Source organism: Dromaius novaehollandiae, chromosome 13, assembly GCF_036370855.1.
Source record: "Dromaius novaehollandiae isolate bDroNov1 chromosome 13, bDroNov1.hap1, whole genome shotgun sequence".
In the NCBI taxonomy this organism is placed as follows: domain Eukaryota; kingdom Metazoa; phylum Chordata; class Aves; order Casuariiformes; family Dromaiidae; genus Dromaius; species Dromaius novaehollandiae.
This window is the reverse complement of record NC_088110.1, coordinates 10395604-10411667: the sequence shown is the minus strand read 5'-3', so window position 1 is coordinate 10411667 and position 16064 is coordinate 10395604. Positions and strand designations below refer to the sequence as shown.

General features: G+C 44.6%; 1 protein-coding gene and 1 long non-coding RNA gene across 2 annotated transcripts in view; one reads left to right on the top strand and one right to left on the bottom strand.

Annotated features, from left to right (window-relative positions):
* Window positions 1-2399: 2399 nt before the first annotated feature.
* On the bottom strand, window positions 2400-10132 carry LOC112984367 (uncharacterized). Its single transcript, XR_003259457.2, has 2 exons — window positions 7802-10132; window positions 2400-4420 (listed from the first exon to the last, which is right to left on the bottom strand). It is a non-coding gene; the product is annotated as an uncharacterized LOC112984367 (long non-coding RNA).
* A 507-nt stretch (window positions 10133-10639) lies between these two features.
* GPT2 (glutamic--pyruvic transaminase 2) overlaps window positions 10640-16064 on the top strand; it is a 31515-nt gene continuing 26090 nt past the window's right edge. The window contains exon 1 of the mRNA XM_064519596.1: window positions 10640-11399. Coding sequence (XP_064375666.1) covers window positions 11136-11399 — 264 coding nt within the window. The 5' untranslated portion in view covers window positions 10640-11135. The remainder of the gene's footprint in view (window positions 11400-16064) is intronic.

Sequence of the window (16064 nt, the reverse complement as noted above, 5' to 3'; positions counted from 1 at the left end):
GTCGCTTACCCAGGCTCCTCGCAGGTGATGCCAGCATCAGTGACCTGCCGTGAGGTGCCTTGGCGCAGGGCTGTGAGGAAATCAGGGAGAGATGGAGTGGTTCAAAACTGGAAAATGGTCCAGAAAAGCTATTTGCTTCTTAACCTTCATAACATTTTCAGGGTCCGATGCCCTTCTAATTCAGGGTAATGAGTGACAGGGCAGCTACTTTAGCTCTATTCCCTCCCAGCTAAATGTGCCCTACAAGCAGTCTGAAACATGTACAATCCTCTTTCCAACAGTCAAACGGTGTATTAAATACTATTTTCTGAACATAATGCAGAAAAAGAAAGGGCTTGGTGTAAGGTTGGGGATAGGGTTACTGCACTCTGAGAGAATAGTGTTTCAACTTCTGGAGTATTAAATCATGTGTCTGAAAGTTCTTACCACGCTTGCAAAATGGATATTTTTTACATTAGTATATTAATTTTCCTGTCACTCCCACCTAAAAATATTATAATGTAAACTAACTGCAGTCCATGCTTCTTGTAAAATACATTTTTTAAGAAATATGGCAGTTAGAAATAGTCATTTCAACTCTAAATTTATTTCAAGAAATAGTTCTTAGATTGCAACTTTGCATCAACATGTGAGAGCTTTGTATTCCTAGAAAATGTTTATATGTGTGTCATTCACCTCTGGAGTAAGAAATAGAAAAAAGTGACAATGACAGTACTGACATCAACTAAAGTTTGGATGACTTTTGCCTGTACTACAAAATGTCTACTGGAGAAAAGTGTGGCAAAGTCTCAAAGGCAAATTATTTTTTAAGATTACTGTTTAAGACCGCCTCAGGTACAGCTGCCATCAAATATTACAGAACTGTATTGGGACTGTAATGCTTTCATAGGGATAGCAATGGGTGCATCTGTAAGGCTGGCTCTGGGCCCAATATTAACAGAATTTTTATTTTATGTTTGTAGTTTAGACTTAAAGTCAATTTGCTGTGCCTAAGTATTGAGAAAAATCATTGGAGGAGAGGCAATTTTAATAAGACCTTTGTCTATACTTCTCTTTCAGGGAAATTAATCAAAAAGCAGCTTCGAGGAAACTTTTCTGAAAGTTAGCTTTACAGCTGTTTAAATTTTAACACTGTCTGCTACCTCATTACTGAGTTACTTTGACGCATTTGGTCAGTTCTTGGTGTAATCTAGAGAGAGTATTTATTCATCTGCCAGGACAACCCAAATCATTTTTCCCCACTAGGCAAATTAGAAAGACATTTCTTCCTTCAGGCAGAAGAAAAGACTGGCACTTCTAATAGTTTCTCACAGAATAAAAATCTCCCTACTATTTGCAGGCCTAGGAGTCATACCTTCCTGCAGTTTGTTTACTTTTCCTACAGACATACCAGCTGCTAGGTAAACTTGTCTACAGTCTCGCTCCTTCTTGATTTATTCAGCTTACTTGTTGAAGTTAATTTATTACAGGTTCTGTGAAACTTCAAAATAGAGTTCCAGATGCATAAAAGACCACACATGCTCTAGATAAGCAATGTTTTTATAACAGATTTCTAAGTGACATGATTACTGTGCATACCTTAAATGTAGACTGTAAGAACTGAAACATCTTCTGAAAGGCCACAGAGAATAACAGATTACATATATTCGTTCTGAGGAAAACCTACATATTAGGTAAATAGCACAGAGAAGCCATGTGATATAATAGAGATCAGTTCTCGCCTTAATCATTTGAAATGTGGGTCCTCTTAGTAATCTTGACAGTTAATCTTCTCATTTGACAAAGCCAACAGACAACAATTTTAAGGGAAAAATACTTCTTCTTAAATTTGAAAAACAAATCTCACTTCATAATAATCATGATCTGAGGAGTGGAGATTTCTGACTTTCAGCATTTGAAGTGCAAGGCTACAGTTCTGCCTCCAAGTACAATCACTCTACGTTATTCGTCATTCATAGCCTTCTCTTCTTGACAACTCATCTCTGTGACTATCAGGAGCAGATCTCCAGTGGGAGCTCCTGGGTAAAACACAATAAGATAACTCTAGCCTATACTTCCTTTTCACGTGCAAACTGAGGAAACAGAAGGGTTTCAACCACCTCTACTCTGTTTAGGCTCCACTTTTCCCACCTGTCCCAGGGAAACATCTTTCTACCCTTCCTTTAAGCAGTCAGTCATCCTCAAAAGCATCTAGGTGGAGAGGGGCATAGCTTGTAACGGACAGGGACTCCGTGAAGGAACTCCCCTAAATACAGGAAATTATGAGCCATATTTACATATTCTGTACTGTGAAACTGTCTTCTCATTGTACTTGGTGATTTCACAAGAGCCCTTCCTATAAATGTTTCTGTATTCATTAATATATGTAAAGGTATTAATTTAAGACACTGAAATATCTATTCAGATAATAGATCAGCTGTATTGTTTCTTTGCCATTGTTTTTGCATTCTTCTTAAATGTATAGATTTAATGTGATGCTCTTCTGAGATTTCCGCAACCAGAAGAATCTTGTTTGATAAACAGTTTTCCTACCTCTCTTTTTCTCTGGCAAATGTCGCAGCTGGTCACTGCGGAAAATTTTGCATTGTTGTAACACAAAGGATTTTGACTTCAGGTGATAAAGCAAGTGCTGATAGAGGTTACTGCTCCAGTTATATTTCAGTTTTTGCTGAGGTAAAAAGAAAAGACAGTAAAATAAAATTCTCCAGTAAAATAACCCCAAGATTTTGCTTCTAAATAACTCACATAAAGCAAATGAGGACAGATGCTTATTAAACTATTTTACAACTAAGATTTCCACCACTGAAACAAAGAGCTGTTAGACTTTAAATACAATGCATAAAAGAAGCAAAATTTATTAAGAAATGAAAGTGCTGAAATGAATATGTGTATAACACACAAACAAAAATCAGTTCATAAGGTATGCTATATATGGTCAAAATATAACTAAGAGTGTTTTAAAATCCTAAATATTGATAGCAGGGAAACATCATTCTCTGAACTCTGTGATTATAATCTCCCCACACAAATAAAGTGGTATTCTACATGCTGCAGGTACTACAAGTCAAAATGACCATATGTAAGTATTGACTTTGCTTCTTACAGATAAACCTAAGATACGTAGGAACACAGTTTAATTTGATCCAGTTTTCCTGAATCTGTCCAATGTCTCAACCACAAAACCATGCTTCCTACAATCTCATTCATAAATTTGTCTTCCTGAAGACCACGGTAAATATTCTCAGACAGCAACATACTATTACCATAGCACTACCACCACCAGGATCAAAGCAACAGGAATAGTACTACACCTTTGCTATGCCAGCAGGGCCTGAATTTCTGAGGTAAATAATATTTATGTCATAGAAAGTGTTTTTCAGATTCTCAGTTTGTCATGCCAACCCTCTGCATCCTTACGACCAATCTTTTATGATGAATAAAGAACCAGGTATTTTTATTGTTGTCAATATCCTTTCTTATCAAGGTACAACCTATTGATTCTAATTTTTCCTATCCTTCCTCCTCCTGGAGACTCCATCTGGAAGTGCTCTGTGCCCTCTCCACTCTTCCCCTCATTCCCAGACAGAAATACCACCCCTTTGAGCCAAGCCACCCTGTTTGCTGCCCCAGCCCCAGGTCGCTAGCAGAGCAGAACATGCTCCTCTGTACTCGTGAGCATCTAGGGCTCCCCCATGTGTGTATTGTGCTTTCCGCGCGAGTGCAGAATTAGTAAATCGGCTAATGTGTTGTTTTCCTTTTCTTCTTTGTATTTATGTCTTGGAGGGTGGGGTTTGTTTCTTTTCCATCTCTGCGTATTGCTTTCAGCCTGTAGCATGCTATTACCTGCAGAGGTTTTTCTCCAGACATGCATAAACCTAAGACGTTTATTTTTGATATAAAGTGGGACTGTTGCCAAAAGCACAAATGTATTCTATGCAGAATGTAGATTTCATTCCCAAATCAAGCCCAAATCCATGCAACCGGAACTCTGAAGGTACTTTGGGATTTTTTTGTCTTCTTAACTGAGAAGGTCCGTGGTGAGGGCAGAAAGATTATTTCATTTTAGTATTTCAGAGGGTCTTTGTGACAGCAGGGGGCTCTGCTGCATGTGTAACAGTATCGAGTGAAGAAGTAAATGAATGTGAAAGAGAGCTAACAGAGATCTATTACAATATCATGCCTTTCTTTTTAGAGCAGATAAAATAGTGACAGCTGTTCACCTATTCTAATACAAACAAATATAGTTTACTTATTGAATGTAAACAAGATAGCATTCATTGCTTAGACAATTGATCATTAAGAGTTACCAAAAAGGCATGTATTTTTCTTGTTTTTCTATTTTATTTCATTAACACATCAACTCTGGATTCTGAAAGTCCAAGACTGTTTTCCTGTGTCATTTCAGAAGTTGAATCCAGCACTGAAAAAAACAAGAAATACCTTTTTAAGGGCACAGATACCTCCTCTCTTACGATCAGAATTAATAGTAAGTGATATTTTGTAAAACTGAGCCTCATTTAAAAAGTGCTTTACACTAATTTAAAATAGAAAGCAAGAAAGGTATGCCATTTTTGTCTCTAAATGGAAAGCTACGTATGAGGTTTCTCAGTGCCTTTTATTGGCTTTTCTTTGCTGTTGTCACAATATGGTTCAGCTGATCTGAACGGTCCGAGATCTTAGGGTTCTCCCTTCCTTCGCTGGAATGCAGCATAGATGACTACCACACTGGCTTCCGGCATACTACTGTATTTTGATGGGCAACTATAATTTTACAAATAATTAAAAAAAGAAGTTATTACAATTCACATATCTAATCCACGTTAGATTTGGAGAGAAGTACTTCAGAAGTTTCACTGGCCACTACAGTAAATTCGGAAGCACTCTGCTCTCCCGCAGTAAGGAGTTCCCTGTGAGCTCTCCTGCGAGGGGCTGACAACCCTCACACTTGCTTAGAAACTGCAGAAAAGCACCATATTCAGAAATTAAGCTCCTAGTATACAGTGTGACTTTGTGTCAGAAGGAGGTTATAAAACATATGCTGATTAAATAAGTCTCTTAATCTATATCTTATATACAATGTCATCTATATTTAGTGGTTTTTTATTCTTTCTACAGATAAACGATGGCTAGAGAAGTATTTTTATTAAGTTATGGCTATAATACATGTGTATTCACACCAAGAACAGAATGTATTAGAGGAAAATTACAAATAATAAGGCAGTCAGATGATTACTTTTGCACTGTTACTGTGATTGAATTCAAGCTGTAATGTTACAATTTACAATAGGTAAGAAAAAAGAAATAAATTCAAAAATCATCACAAATTTATTACACAGACAAGCTTGAAAGCTATTTCTCTCTATGATCCTTGTCTTACAGTTTTGGTAGTCACAACAGCTTGCAATACTTAATTCTTCTATTATGCTTCTCAGCAGGAGATTTCAGTGTATGATGTAGCTATAGCTTCTTTGAGTATTCTCTGACTCCTCTCATAAGAAATCAAAGCTGCGCCTAGCAAGTCCTTGGAGATGCTGTTACTCTAAACTTGGGCAAGAACAACATATAAGTGGTAAAAATGTTGGCTTGTTTCTCAAGGTACAGCTAAATATTGAGCATTTACCAATTACAAAGCATTTTTGTTCTTCAGAAGGCTGTTGCACATGGCTGTCATTCAGTTCCAGGAAATCCACATTCCGTTCCATTTCCTGTCTCTGACTGAAGTTTTGTGCATGAGAGCTTGCATGAAAGAAAAGGCCATGCCACCAATGTAAGTATGCCATCCGCTACCCACTTCAGAGGAGTAGGACATCACAGTGACAAGTCAGTTCAGAGGGTTACCACAGCCCCCGGCTTCCCAGGTAATCAAGGCCCACCCTTGCTTTATCGTCTCACCGCCCCACCGCTGAAAAGGCCAGAATCACTCTTACACTCACAATCAGTAGCTACAGACAGTCTAATCAAAGTGTGATAGGCCCTACAAATGAAGCCCACCTCAGTAAACAGTATTTTACATATCAGGAATTCATATATTTTCTATAACATTGCTGTGCTTCCCTTTGAAATTAAAAAGGAAACAATTTCTAGCTCTTGATATTTTAGTATTTTATTAGTAGTATATATTAGCAATGGAAAAAGATTATTGGACTTTTCCATTCTACTGCTTGATTTTACTTGATTCTTAAAGCAAATGTGTCCATAGACCTTGTCTGTGTATTTTATAACACTGAGTTTTATGTCTCTGAAACGCCCTAGGGCTGATGGGAAGATCCCTCCCTAATCAAACTGGACCACAACGTACAAAATGAGTCCTACGGCCCATGGCAACACAGCAACAGTGTTTCTTAGTAAAGATTTATTTGCTTTGTGAAGCAAGCCAGCTCCAGATGATGTTTTTAAAGAAGCTTTTATTAAAATATTAATACTAAGATTGATTTAATGCCAGTGGCTGCTACCATTCCCTATAAAAGGCTTCAAATGGTTTTTGTCAGCCACCAGGCCTTTCCCGGGCCATGGAAATTTACAGACTTCTCACAACAGCTCAGTTTCAACAAAATCATTATTTCTCACTGAAAATCTTCTAAGCAGATTTATTTTAAATGCAGTGTGTATGAAATATACTTTGCAAAATGAACTTATATTATTTTCATAGAGCTCCTTTTCAATTCATTCTTATGAAGAAAATTTGATAAACTATTTTCTATGTTTCATTTTGGCTTTGGTTTTGAGGGGGGGGGGGTTGGCTTATCATGAAAGAATGAGTTGGTAAACATTAAGATACGAAGTCACTGAACTGGCACTTTTTCCGCTGACTGCATTGAGCTTTGAACCACATCTTAAAGGTTTATGGGTTTTTTCAGTTTGAAGAATAATAGGGATGGTAATTTCTCCAGAAATGCTCATTATATTCTGAACTACTGCCATCAGCAGTACTCCACAGGAAACAATCATCCTGCATGGCTGTTCAACATAAAATACAGAAACAGTTTGCTCTTTTTGCCTGAAAACCCCATATTTTCTGTAATGTGGGTTCCATGGATTCCATATACCAAATGTCTCAGCAAAGTTAGATTCCATTTAAATAGGATTTTATTATTTAAATATATTTAACTGTGCTTTATCATTTGTAAGATATTAAGAGTAATTTTCTATCCAGTGCATTTATTTAAAAGAAACAGTGTGAAAAACCCGAATGTTTAGTTACCACTTGCCATTATTATGTGGTTTGAACCATGCAGCTATTCATGAAAAACAGTTTGCTGAAGGGAAATGTCATAATGGAAACATGTGACAGCAGCTGCTAGTCTGTTTATCATGGCTTTTTTCTACAACTCTGTATCTAGCTTTCTATGCATTCATGCATTTGCTGTTGTTTTGTACCTCCAAATCCTCACTGTCAATGTGAAATTCATTATTTTATCTTCTTACGACTGCAAGAAAACCAGCCTCTCTTTACAAATAAAAATGGAATGGAACATGGGGATCAAAAGAAAACACCACTCGGGAAGCAGTACTCGCCCCCTTCTTTGGCCACTGAAACTCGTGTTTCTGCGAACACAAGTATGGGGTACATAAACTGTCTGTTGATCATGCTGATTGACCACCACAGGCAACTTGCAAAAGCCAAAGTCATTTGTGAAGGGCCTGTCATGAGCTTGTAATTATGCATGCTCTCTGGGGTTCAGCTCCGGGGGCAGGGGAGAGAGAGAAAGGAAGATTTCTGCCAGTAAATACAAAAAGATACTTTATCCTTAATGCCATTGCACAACATTTTACAAACATGCATTATCTAACTTCACAGCACCTTTGCTCATGAGGTAGGTTTCTTTTCGTCATGTTGCAGGTAGATATGCTAAGCCACTGTGAGTCTGAGTGGCACGCACAAAACCAGTCCCACTGGCTCGGGAGTGGAATCCTGACCCTACAGAAGTCAGCGGGAGTTTTCCTGCAAACTTCGAAAGGCAAGAAGACAGGCACAATTTCACTTCAACATTGCAATTTCATTAAACACTGCTGCCTTTCCTGGAAGTATCTGTATTAAAATAACCTTTCAAGATACATTTATCGGAATTAAATCGACCCATGCTTTTTCTGTAACACAACACATCACATTGATCATGAAAAGGCCTTTTTTTCCTATTTATTTACTATGGGTACTGTTTCTAAACTCGGGAAATAAAGCAGACTATTGAATTTCAAGTCTTCACACATTCATGGAAATGTTTTACGATAAACATATGCTTTGGCTTGCATCACATGCACTTCCACACTGACTCCAGTGCTGCAGTGCTCTGCGATGTGCCAACAAGCAACACCACGAACCTGCGGACGAGGCCTGAGGTCCCACTTGGGCGGTCAGCCAGAGGCCGAAGCGGAGCTGTGAAGAGTCTGTACCTTCCCCGCCGCAGGCGTCACTCCAAGAGATACGGTGGCAGCGCTGACTGGAAACTTTCTGCTACACCAGCTGTTTCTGGGGGGTGGATTGGAGGCGGAAACGGTACTGTGTGCACACCAGGAGCAAAGGTTAAATTTTGTTCTAGCAAAACTAGTGGTTCGAAATCCCTTGGACTTCGATTATTAATGGACTAGGCAGCAATGCAACCCTGATCTCTAATGAACCCTGAAACATGCACAGTCAAATTTGGATGTCTGACAAGTCTAGTTATGTACCAGAATGTAAGTATCATTTTTTCAAGGATTTCTATTAGAAATAAAAGTAAGTTTAACATTTTAGGTGACCTGATTAAAGATTATTGCAAAATCAGTTTTGCTTTTCTGTGGTAAATTTGACTTTGACAAGTCTTAGCACAGTTTGAAATCTTCCCTTCTGAAGTACATTTTAGCAAATCTGGGGGAAAAAAAAAAGCGTCACGACACATGTGAATTATCAGTCAAAAAGCAAGATTCAAGACATCATTCAGCTTTCTAGATACATAACTGATAACTTTAAAATATACAGGCTCCAAAACTGAACATTTTAGAAGTTAAAAAAGGTTTAAAATACTTAACAAAAAAAATCTCATCTGAAGGAGATGCAGACCGCACTATCCTGAAACATAAGTTACTGAAGCTGCAACAGAAATGTCCTTCTGGGAACCTGCATTTGCAGGATATAGTGCTCCACGGTGTCGTTCTGTGGGAAGCATTTCTGAGGGGGGGAAGCAGGGTCAGAAATGCTCTGCTCATCAGCCTTGACAAGCTGAGAAGCAAGCAAGAAAAGCGTTCTATCCGTAAAATTACTGAAATCTTACAAATTGAAATTCCTGACTAAAATGAGTTTTCTCCACCATCTTAAGACAGCCCGTCAGCATAGGAAGCATCACATTTCTGTTATTTCATTAACTACATCTAGAAATGACTCCAATTCTAGAATAGCAATTATTTTTCAATTAGCACAGAACTAGAGCTAAAATGCTGCACTTGAAATAGAATGAGGACTGGAACTAATTAATTACGGTCCCAAAATAACACTCTAACAAGCAGAAGCTGGGTAGAAGGAACAAATAGTAAAGACAGGCTAGAATCATATGGGAGAAAACAGACAGAAACTCAGCAAAAGGCAGCTCGCTTTTTCTTCAGCAACCAAAGAAAGACACCAAAACACACAAAACAGATCCCAAGTCCTGAACCACGTAATTTAGGTGCCTAAAATAGGAAACTGATTTCCTACGTTTCCTCTCTAGTTAGTGGAGAAAGTAACGAGGGTTTCTACAGCCATAATTCAGGAGCGAGCCTGGTTACAGGCCAGGCTCCTACCCAGGGAGGTAACATCAGGTCACAGGAATATTCCTGAGTGAACGAGTCCTTATTCCGCGCCCCGCGCGGGAACAAGGCGCCTCTTCTCTGCGTGCCCAGGCAGCAGGCCTTCCCCTCCCGCGGCCGCAGGAAGGCGGGCGCCCGCACCTCCGCGTCCCCTGAAGCCTGCTGCTATTGTATTTGATGGCAGATCTCCAGTCACTCGCCAGGAAAGCAGAACTGAAACCCGAGAGATGGAAAAGACATTTTCATCATCTCGAAACAATGAGGAACCTGGGGGGGGACCTGTTTGTGCCCGGGAGGAAAGGCTCGGGAGGCCGTGCTCGCCCGGCGGGGGGCAGCGCTCGAGAGCAGGCTGCCGGCCTTGAGCCCGGCCCCAGCCCCACGTCTGTGCCGCAGCCCCCCACCTCTGCCCCAGACCCCACGTCTGTGCCGCAGCCCCCCACCTCTGCCCCAGACCCCACCCTGCCCCGCCGCGGGCAGCAGCAGGTGCCCCTCCGCAGCCGCCGAGCGCGGGGCGGCAGCGGGGCTCTCCTGCCGGCGGGCAGCGGGAGGCAGCGGGGGCAGCTCGGCGCCCCTCAAGCGGCAGAGCAGGAGAACGGCCCCAGACAAAGGCACCTTTCTCCGCGGCTGCCGGGCGGCTGCACGGCGAAGCGCGCCGGCCCCTCCCGCCCCCGCGCCGGCTCCGCGCTGCCCCGCGCCGGCTCCGCGCTGCCCTGCGGCGGGTGCGCGGCGGCGCTCCGGGGCTGCAGGCGCGCGGCGCCGGGCGGAGCCGGCTTCGCCTCTCCCCGAGGGTGCCCCCGCCCGCGGCGCATCCCCGGGGCGGCGCGGGGAGCGGAGGGGAGCGGGGGGGCGGGGGGGGCGGGCCGCGGGCGCCGCGCTTCCCTGCCCATCACCTGATGCTGTGGGCAGGCGCGGCGGCGGCGGCAGGAACTACAAAACCCGCCAGGCAGCGCGCCGCCGCCGCCGCCGGAGCGACCCGCACCTTCGCCGCCTCGGGCGGGGGCAGCGCCTGGCGGGGGCCGGCTGCCGCGCCGGCTGCGGGAGGATGGTCTCACCCGGGACTCTTCCGGAGCAGCGGCACAGACAGCCCCGCCGGGGCCGGGGGTCTGCGGCGCTCATCTGATGCAATGGTGGGATTTGTTGCTCATCCGGCGGCACCGCAGCACTGCAACATCAGTGGCATCCGCCGCAATTAAGTTTGCAGGGTCTGGACATGGGAGGACTGAGCACGGCCGTGTAACCGTGCGTGCCCCTCGGCATCTCTCCTGACCGCGTCTCTTCCTCGCTCGCCTGCGTTTTGCTGGCTCTCGCTTTTGGCTAGCAAGTGCACAAGCCCCGGGCATTCGCATCATTCATTTTGGGAACCGGCCGGAGAGACCATGCACCGATTCGCGTTGGTCGCCAAGCAAACCGCGGCAAGCCTGGGCTGCCGGGGGCCGGGGGGCTGCCGGGGCGGAAGGCGGGGGGGCGCGGCGCGCTGGAGCAGCGCTGCCAAGGCCTCCGCGGTGAAGATCAGCGAGAAGGCGAGCAGGGAGAAGATCCTGACGCTGGAGTCCATGAACCCGCAAGTGAAGGCGGTGGAATACGCGGTGCGGGGCCCCATCGTCCTCAAGGCCGGGGAGATCGAGAAGGAGCTGCGGAAGGTGAGGCGGGGCGGGGGCGGGGGGCCGCGCGGGGCTGCGCGCAGCGCTGCGGGCTGCGGCCGGGCTGCGCCGCCGCCGCGCACTGGCCCTGGCCCGGCCCGGCCCCCGGGCACTCCTCCGCCGCCGCCGCTCCTGATTGGGGCGCCGGGGGGGCTCGGCGGGGCTCCGGCCGCCGCGGGCGGCGGCGGCGGGGGCGGCGGCGGGGGGCGGCGGCGCCCGCCCCTCCCCTCCCCTCCCCTCCCGTCCCCTCCCCTCCCCGTCCCGTCCCGTCCCGTCCCGTCGCTCGGGGCCGGGGGCGCCGCCGAACCGCGCGGGCGCCGGCGGACAGCTTGGCCGCTGCGAGGAGCCGCCGGCCGCCCCGCGGGCCCTGCTCGCCGGGTGGCACTGACCGCGCAGGCAGAGCGCCCGCGGCGGGCGCTGCCTTCTGCCCCCTCGAGCCGCCGGGGCCAGCCGCGGCGCCGGGCGACGCGGGAGGCTGAGCGAGCAGCTCCCACCGCCCGCCGGAGCGCCCGCGGCGGCGGCGGGGATGCGGGGGGCGCTGCGGGGGCGGGGGGCGACGGGCCGCGCTCCCCGCCCGCGGCCTCTCGGCTTTCTCAAAAGCCGGGGAGACCGGCGCCGGCCAGCGGGGCTGCGCTCTGGCTCTCAGCTGCCCGAGCCCAGGTGCCCGAGGCGGGGGGGGGGGGGGGGGGGGGGGGCCGCGGGCGCGTAAGCGGCGCCCGGCCTGCGGTGGGCAGCGCGGCGGGACGAGGCCGTAAGGCCCGGTACAACAGGCTCCTGGCGGGTCTGCGCCAGAGTATAACAGACACCGCACCAAACCAGTCAGTGCTCACATTTTTGTCGTTCATATTTTCCCCTTATTCCTTACATGTAAAACTTAAGAAAAAAAAGAAAGCGATTCTGGCATGGTTCTTTGCCGGTCCTGCTTTTACCTCCCAGCTTCCCCGGTAAGCGTGAGGACTGCCTTAGGTATTCAGTTTTCTTTTCCATAAAGCATCTGGCACAATTATTTCTGATTTCAAATATTGTTCCCTACCTCCACTGCTTTAGAAAGTCTTGCTAATATGTAATCATAGATATCGCAAGGCAAATTTGATTAGGCAACATGTGCAAAGTGCTTTGAATAAAAAAAGTGCTACAGTAATGCTAAAGAGAAGAGGGGTTTGTCCACTCTTGGTGCTGCCTGGCTCCCCCGTTGTAGGAGGTGAAGTACGTTTTCAGCTCCCTGTGTATTATGCATCAGTTACTTAGGTCTGACGCCGTAATTACTAAAAAGTGCTTCTTTACAGAGCTACACTGAAAACTTTCAGAGTGCTCATGGAGGTCTCGCTTCAAACCAGTTGTTTTGAATTTTGCCTTGGAACCTGTTTATAAAGGTGTCGCCACCTTATCAAGCAGCTAGGTTCTCTAACAGGTGAATTTACTGGGAACAGCATATACAGTCTTCCAGTGTCCTCACTGGGCATGTTTGTTTCCACGTTGACATCCCTGGTAGGAGATACTGCTTGACAAAACAAACAGAATATGATCTTTAGTGACTCCTCCCAGCTCCCATGCTCCCTTCATTTACAAGCTGAGTCACTGGCAGAGACGATAATCTTCTGTGCACTTCTTAAAATACAGCAGAAAGTCGCTGCCAGTTGCTTTGTTAAAGTATTGTTATAGCAATTTTGTGTCTGCTTATGTGGCACTTCCCATTTAAAAAGCCTCTTTCTTGAAACAGCCTCATGGGATATTATCAATGGCTACCTGCGCTCACAGACACAGCACTGTCCTTGCTTGGGCTAGGCTGACTGAAGCAAACAAAAATAAGTATCTGTTGGCAGAGGAGGAGGAGGATGTTACTCAGAAAGTTGAGTAAATGGATCTGCAGAGAACACTGCAACCAGCTGAAGGAAGCAGCTGAAACACTTTATTTTCTTGCTGCACCACTCAAGTTGTTCATTCCTCTGTGCTGCTCTGTGAAAAATAAAATTATTCCTTCTATTTTTTAACCAGACTGTCTGGTAAAGGATATAGCCCTGAGTAGTATTTAGGATCTGAGACCCATACCTTGTAACTTAAATGTTGCATTATCTAAATGTCTCCTTTTTGGTCTAAAATTGACTTCAATGACACTTTTTTGCTTACGTTTAGCTAAAACTAGACAACAACTTTTTTCATGCCTCTAAACCTTAGCTCAGAGAGCGAGAGCTGAATTAACACTGCCGGCAGAATTAAGGCTGATGGATAAGGAGAAAAGGCTGAAGTGGTTGTGAAAGAGGGGTGATGACCCATGACACGTCTAGATCCATGATTACCCTTCACTGACAGTAAAGGGGATGCCCAGTAACAACTCAGCTCCCGGTGATGGGGAAGGACCCTTGCACAAGCCCGTAACCTTGGCCTCCACGGTACGGCGGGGAAGCGTAGCACTCGCTGCTGGTAGCAGGCGGCGGCAGAGGCGAGGCAATCGTCCTCTGCAAAGATGCCTCTGGGTCATTTGTATCTATGCAAACTCAAAGCAAGTAAGTGCAGACATTATCTAATCAAACGCAAAGGAGACCCTCCCTGCTTAAACTTGGTTCAATTTAGTTACACTTCCTACTTGTGTAACTGCATACAGCTTGGTATGCAGACTATAAAGTAGCTACCCGAAGCAGTTTGCCCAGTTTAAGCTTTTGCCATGTGTCTGAGTTTTGTTCTGCTGTCTCGCTTTCTGAATAGCAGTTCCTCTGGCGTTTTTTCTGGCATTTGCTGCTTTTGTATGTTAACTGTAAATGATTCCAATAGGAGCTGTAACTCCACAATGCACATAGAAATAAGGACTAAAATGTTACTTCAGAAGTCTCTGACCGAGTAATTTAGGGGATAGCTCTTAAAAAAGTAAATAAAAATGAGGCATTAATTTCAATCTCGCATGTAATATGCTCAGGATTAGGCCCATGTAAGTGACAACTTAGAATACTCTATTAAAGCAGAAAAAGACGGCTTGCTCAGGGATGCAGATGGGGCATGCTGTACTTGGACTTCCTAAGTTTTGTTGGCCCATGGCTTGTATTCATCTAGTTGAAAAATCAAGGTTTTGATCTACATTAAGTGTTTCCAGCTGAAAATCTTTATGCAAAATTACTTATTTGAGTAAAAGCTAACAGAGTTTCTGCCTGGGGACAGAGAATAACTGACAACTCAAGGCTTTTAACTGGACACCAAGAAACCGAGTTGGAAGTAACAGCATGATGCCTCGCAGACAATGCAGTTCGGGCACCACTGACTCACCTCCCTTTTGTGGGCCGTACTTCCAGCTACGCGTTGCAGGAGATACGGTCCAGCTGGGCACTGTGGCCTACAGAAGAAAGATGAGTATCCGAACTGTCTTCTGTGAGGATCCATACTGTTATTTCTCACTATGAGAGTCAAACAATATTGCATGTGGTTCTTGTGCTAGTTTTGAATTTTGGGAGGGCTGGAAGCACTGTGCTTTGAAAGAGGGACAAGCCATGTCTACAGCTCACTTCTCTAAATGGTTTCTTGATAATTGTGAAATTGCATCATGCTTCAAAAGTGAAAAACTGATTTCTCTTGCACTTTCCTCACGGTAATAATCATCAGATTCTGGCTTACTAACGTGACACAGGGAGAAAGAGTCAGCTCTTTCTTTCAGTCATTTTCCTTGATGTTTCTGGAAACCTTTTAGAGCAAGCTAGAGCACAAGCATATTTTAATAAAAATACATAAAAATTATTGAACAAATACTTGTATAATTGACCGCTCATGCTCAGTCCTTCACAGTATTGCTAAAATTAAAAGAATTTTAAAAAACAATATTTACTGTTTACTGTAATAAATACAAGAAATGTATAAGGAAAACATAAGTTCTCCTTACAAGCTAATGATTATCGGCTCAATAGAACTCAAGCAAATAAGATCTTTTTTCCATCACTTGTTTTTGAAACTTGCTAACAGATGGCCAAACTGTTAAGTATTGACTTTAATTAAATTTTGACCAGAAATTTCAGCCTGAAAGTGAATTCAATGGAGGACTAATATCATCTCCGGATAGAGCCCTTCTCTTTACTTACTCAGTAATAACAATCTATGTTTATCTTTACCTAGGTAGCACACATACCAAATTTGTTACTTTGCTGTCATGCTAATTCTAACCTGACCTTGTTGTGGAAAATCCCTTCCTACCTCTTACTCCGAAATCTTTCTCCACTTACACTCTTCTGTTATCTCTGTTTCCTACTTAGGTTGTACATAAGTCATTCTATGTTAAGTCAGGTTGGCTTCTAAATGCTTGCAAAGCCTCTGCATATTAAACAGCATTTAGTATCCACAAGTCAACTGGTGTAACATTGGAAATGGTAATTGGCTTAGTGTAAGTCACCACAACATTAATTTTCTGTTCAAAACATTCAAGTTGCTGAAATAGAACTGTAGGGCAGAAGGAAGTAAATGGATGGTATGCAGAGATGCATTGGCAATATGCAGAAAGTTCCTTCAGAGCAGGATAGGTGGATATTGTATTCTACCAGTGCGTCTGGAACTACTTGCTTTTAAGGGCTATATCCAGTCTCTGGACATTGCAGTCCTTTTTATCCGAGCAGCCACTGCAGTCTGACTCTCTTTTACAATAAAGTGGTTGTCTACTCCTCTCCTGTGCCTCTATTTATCTGTCTGTACCTT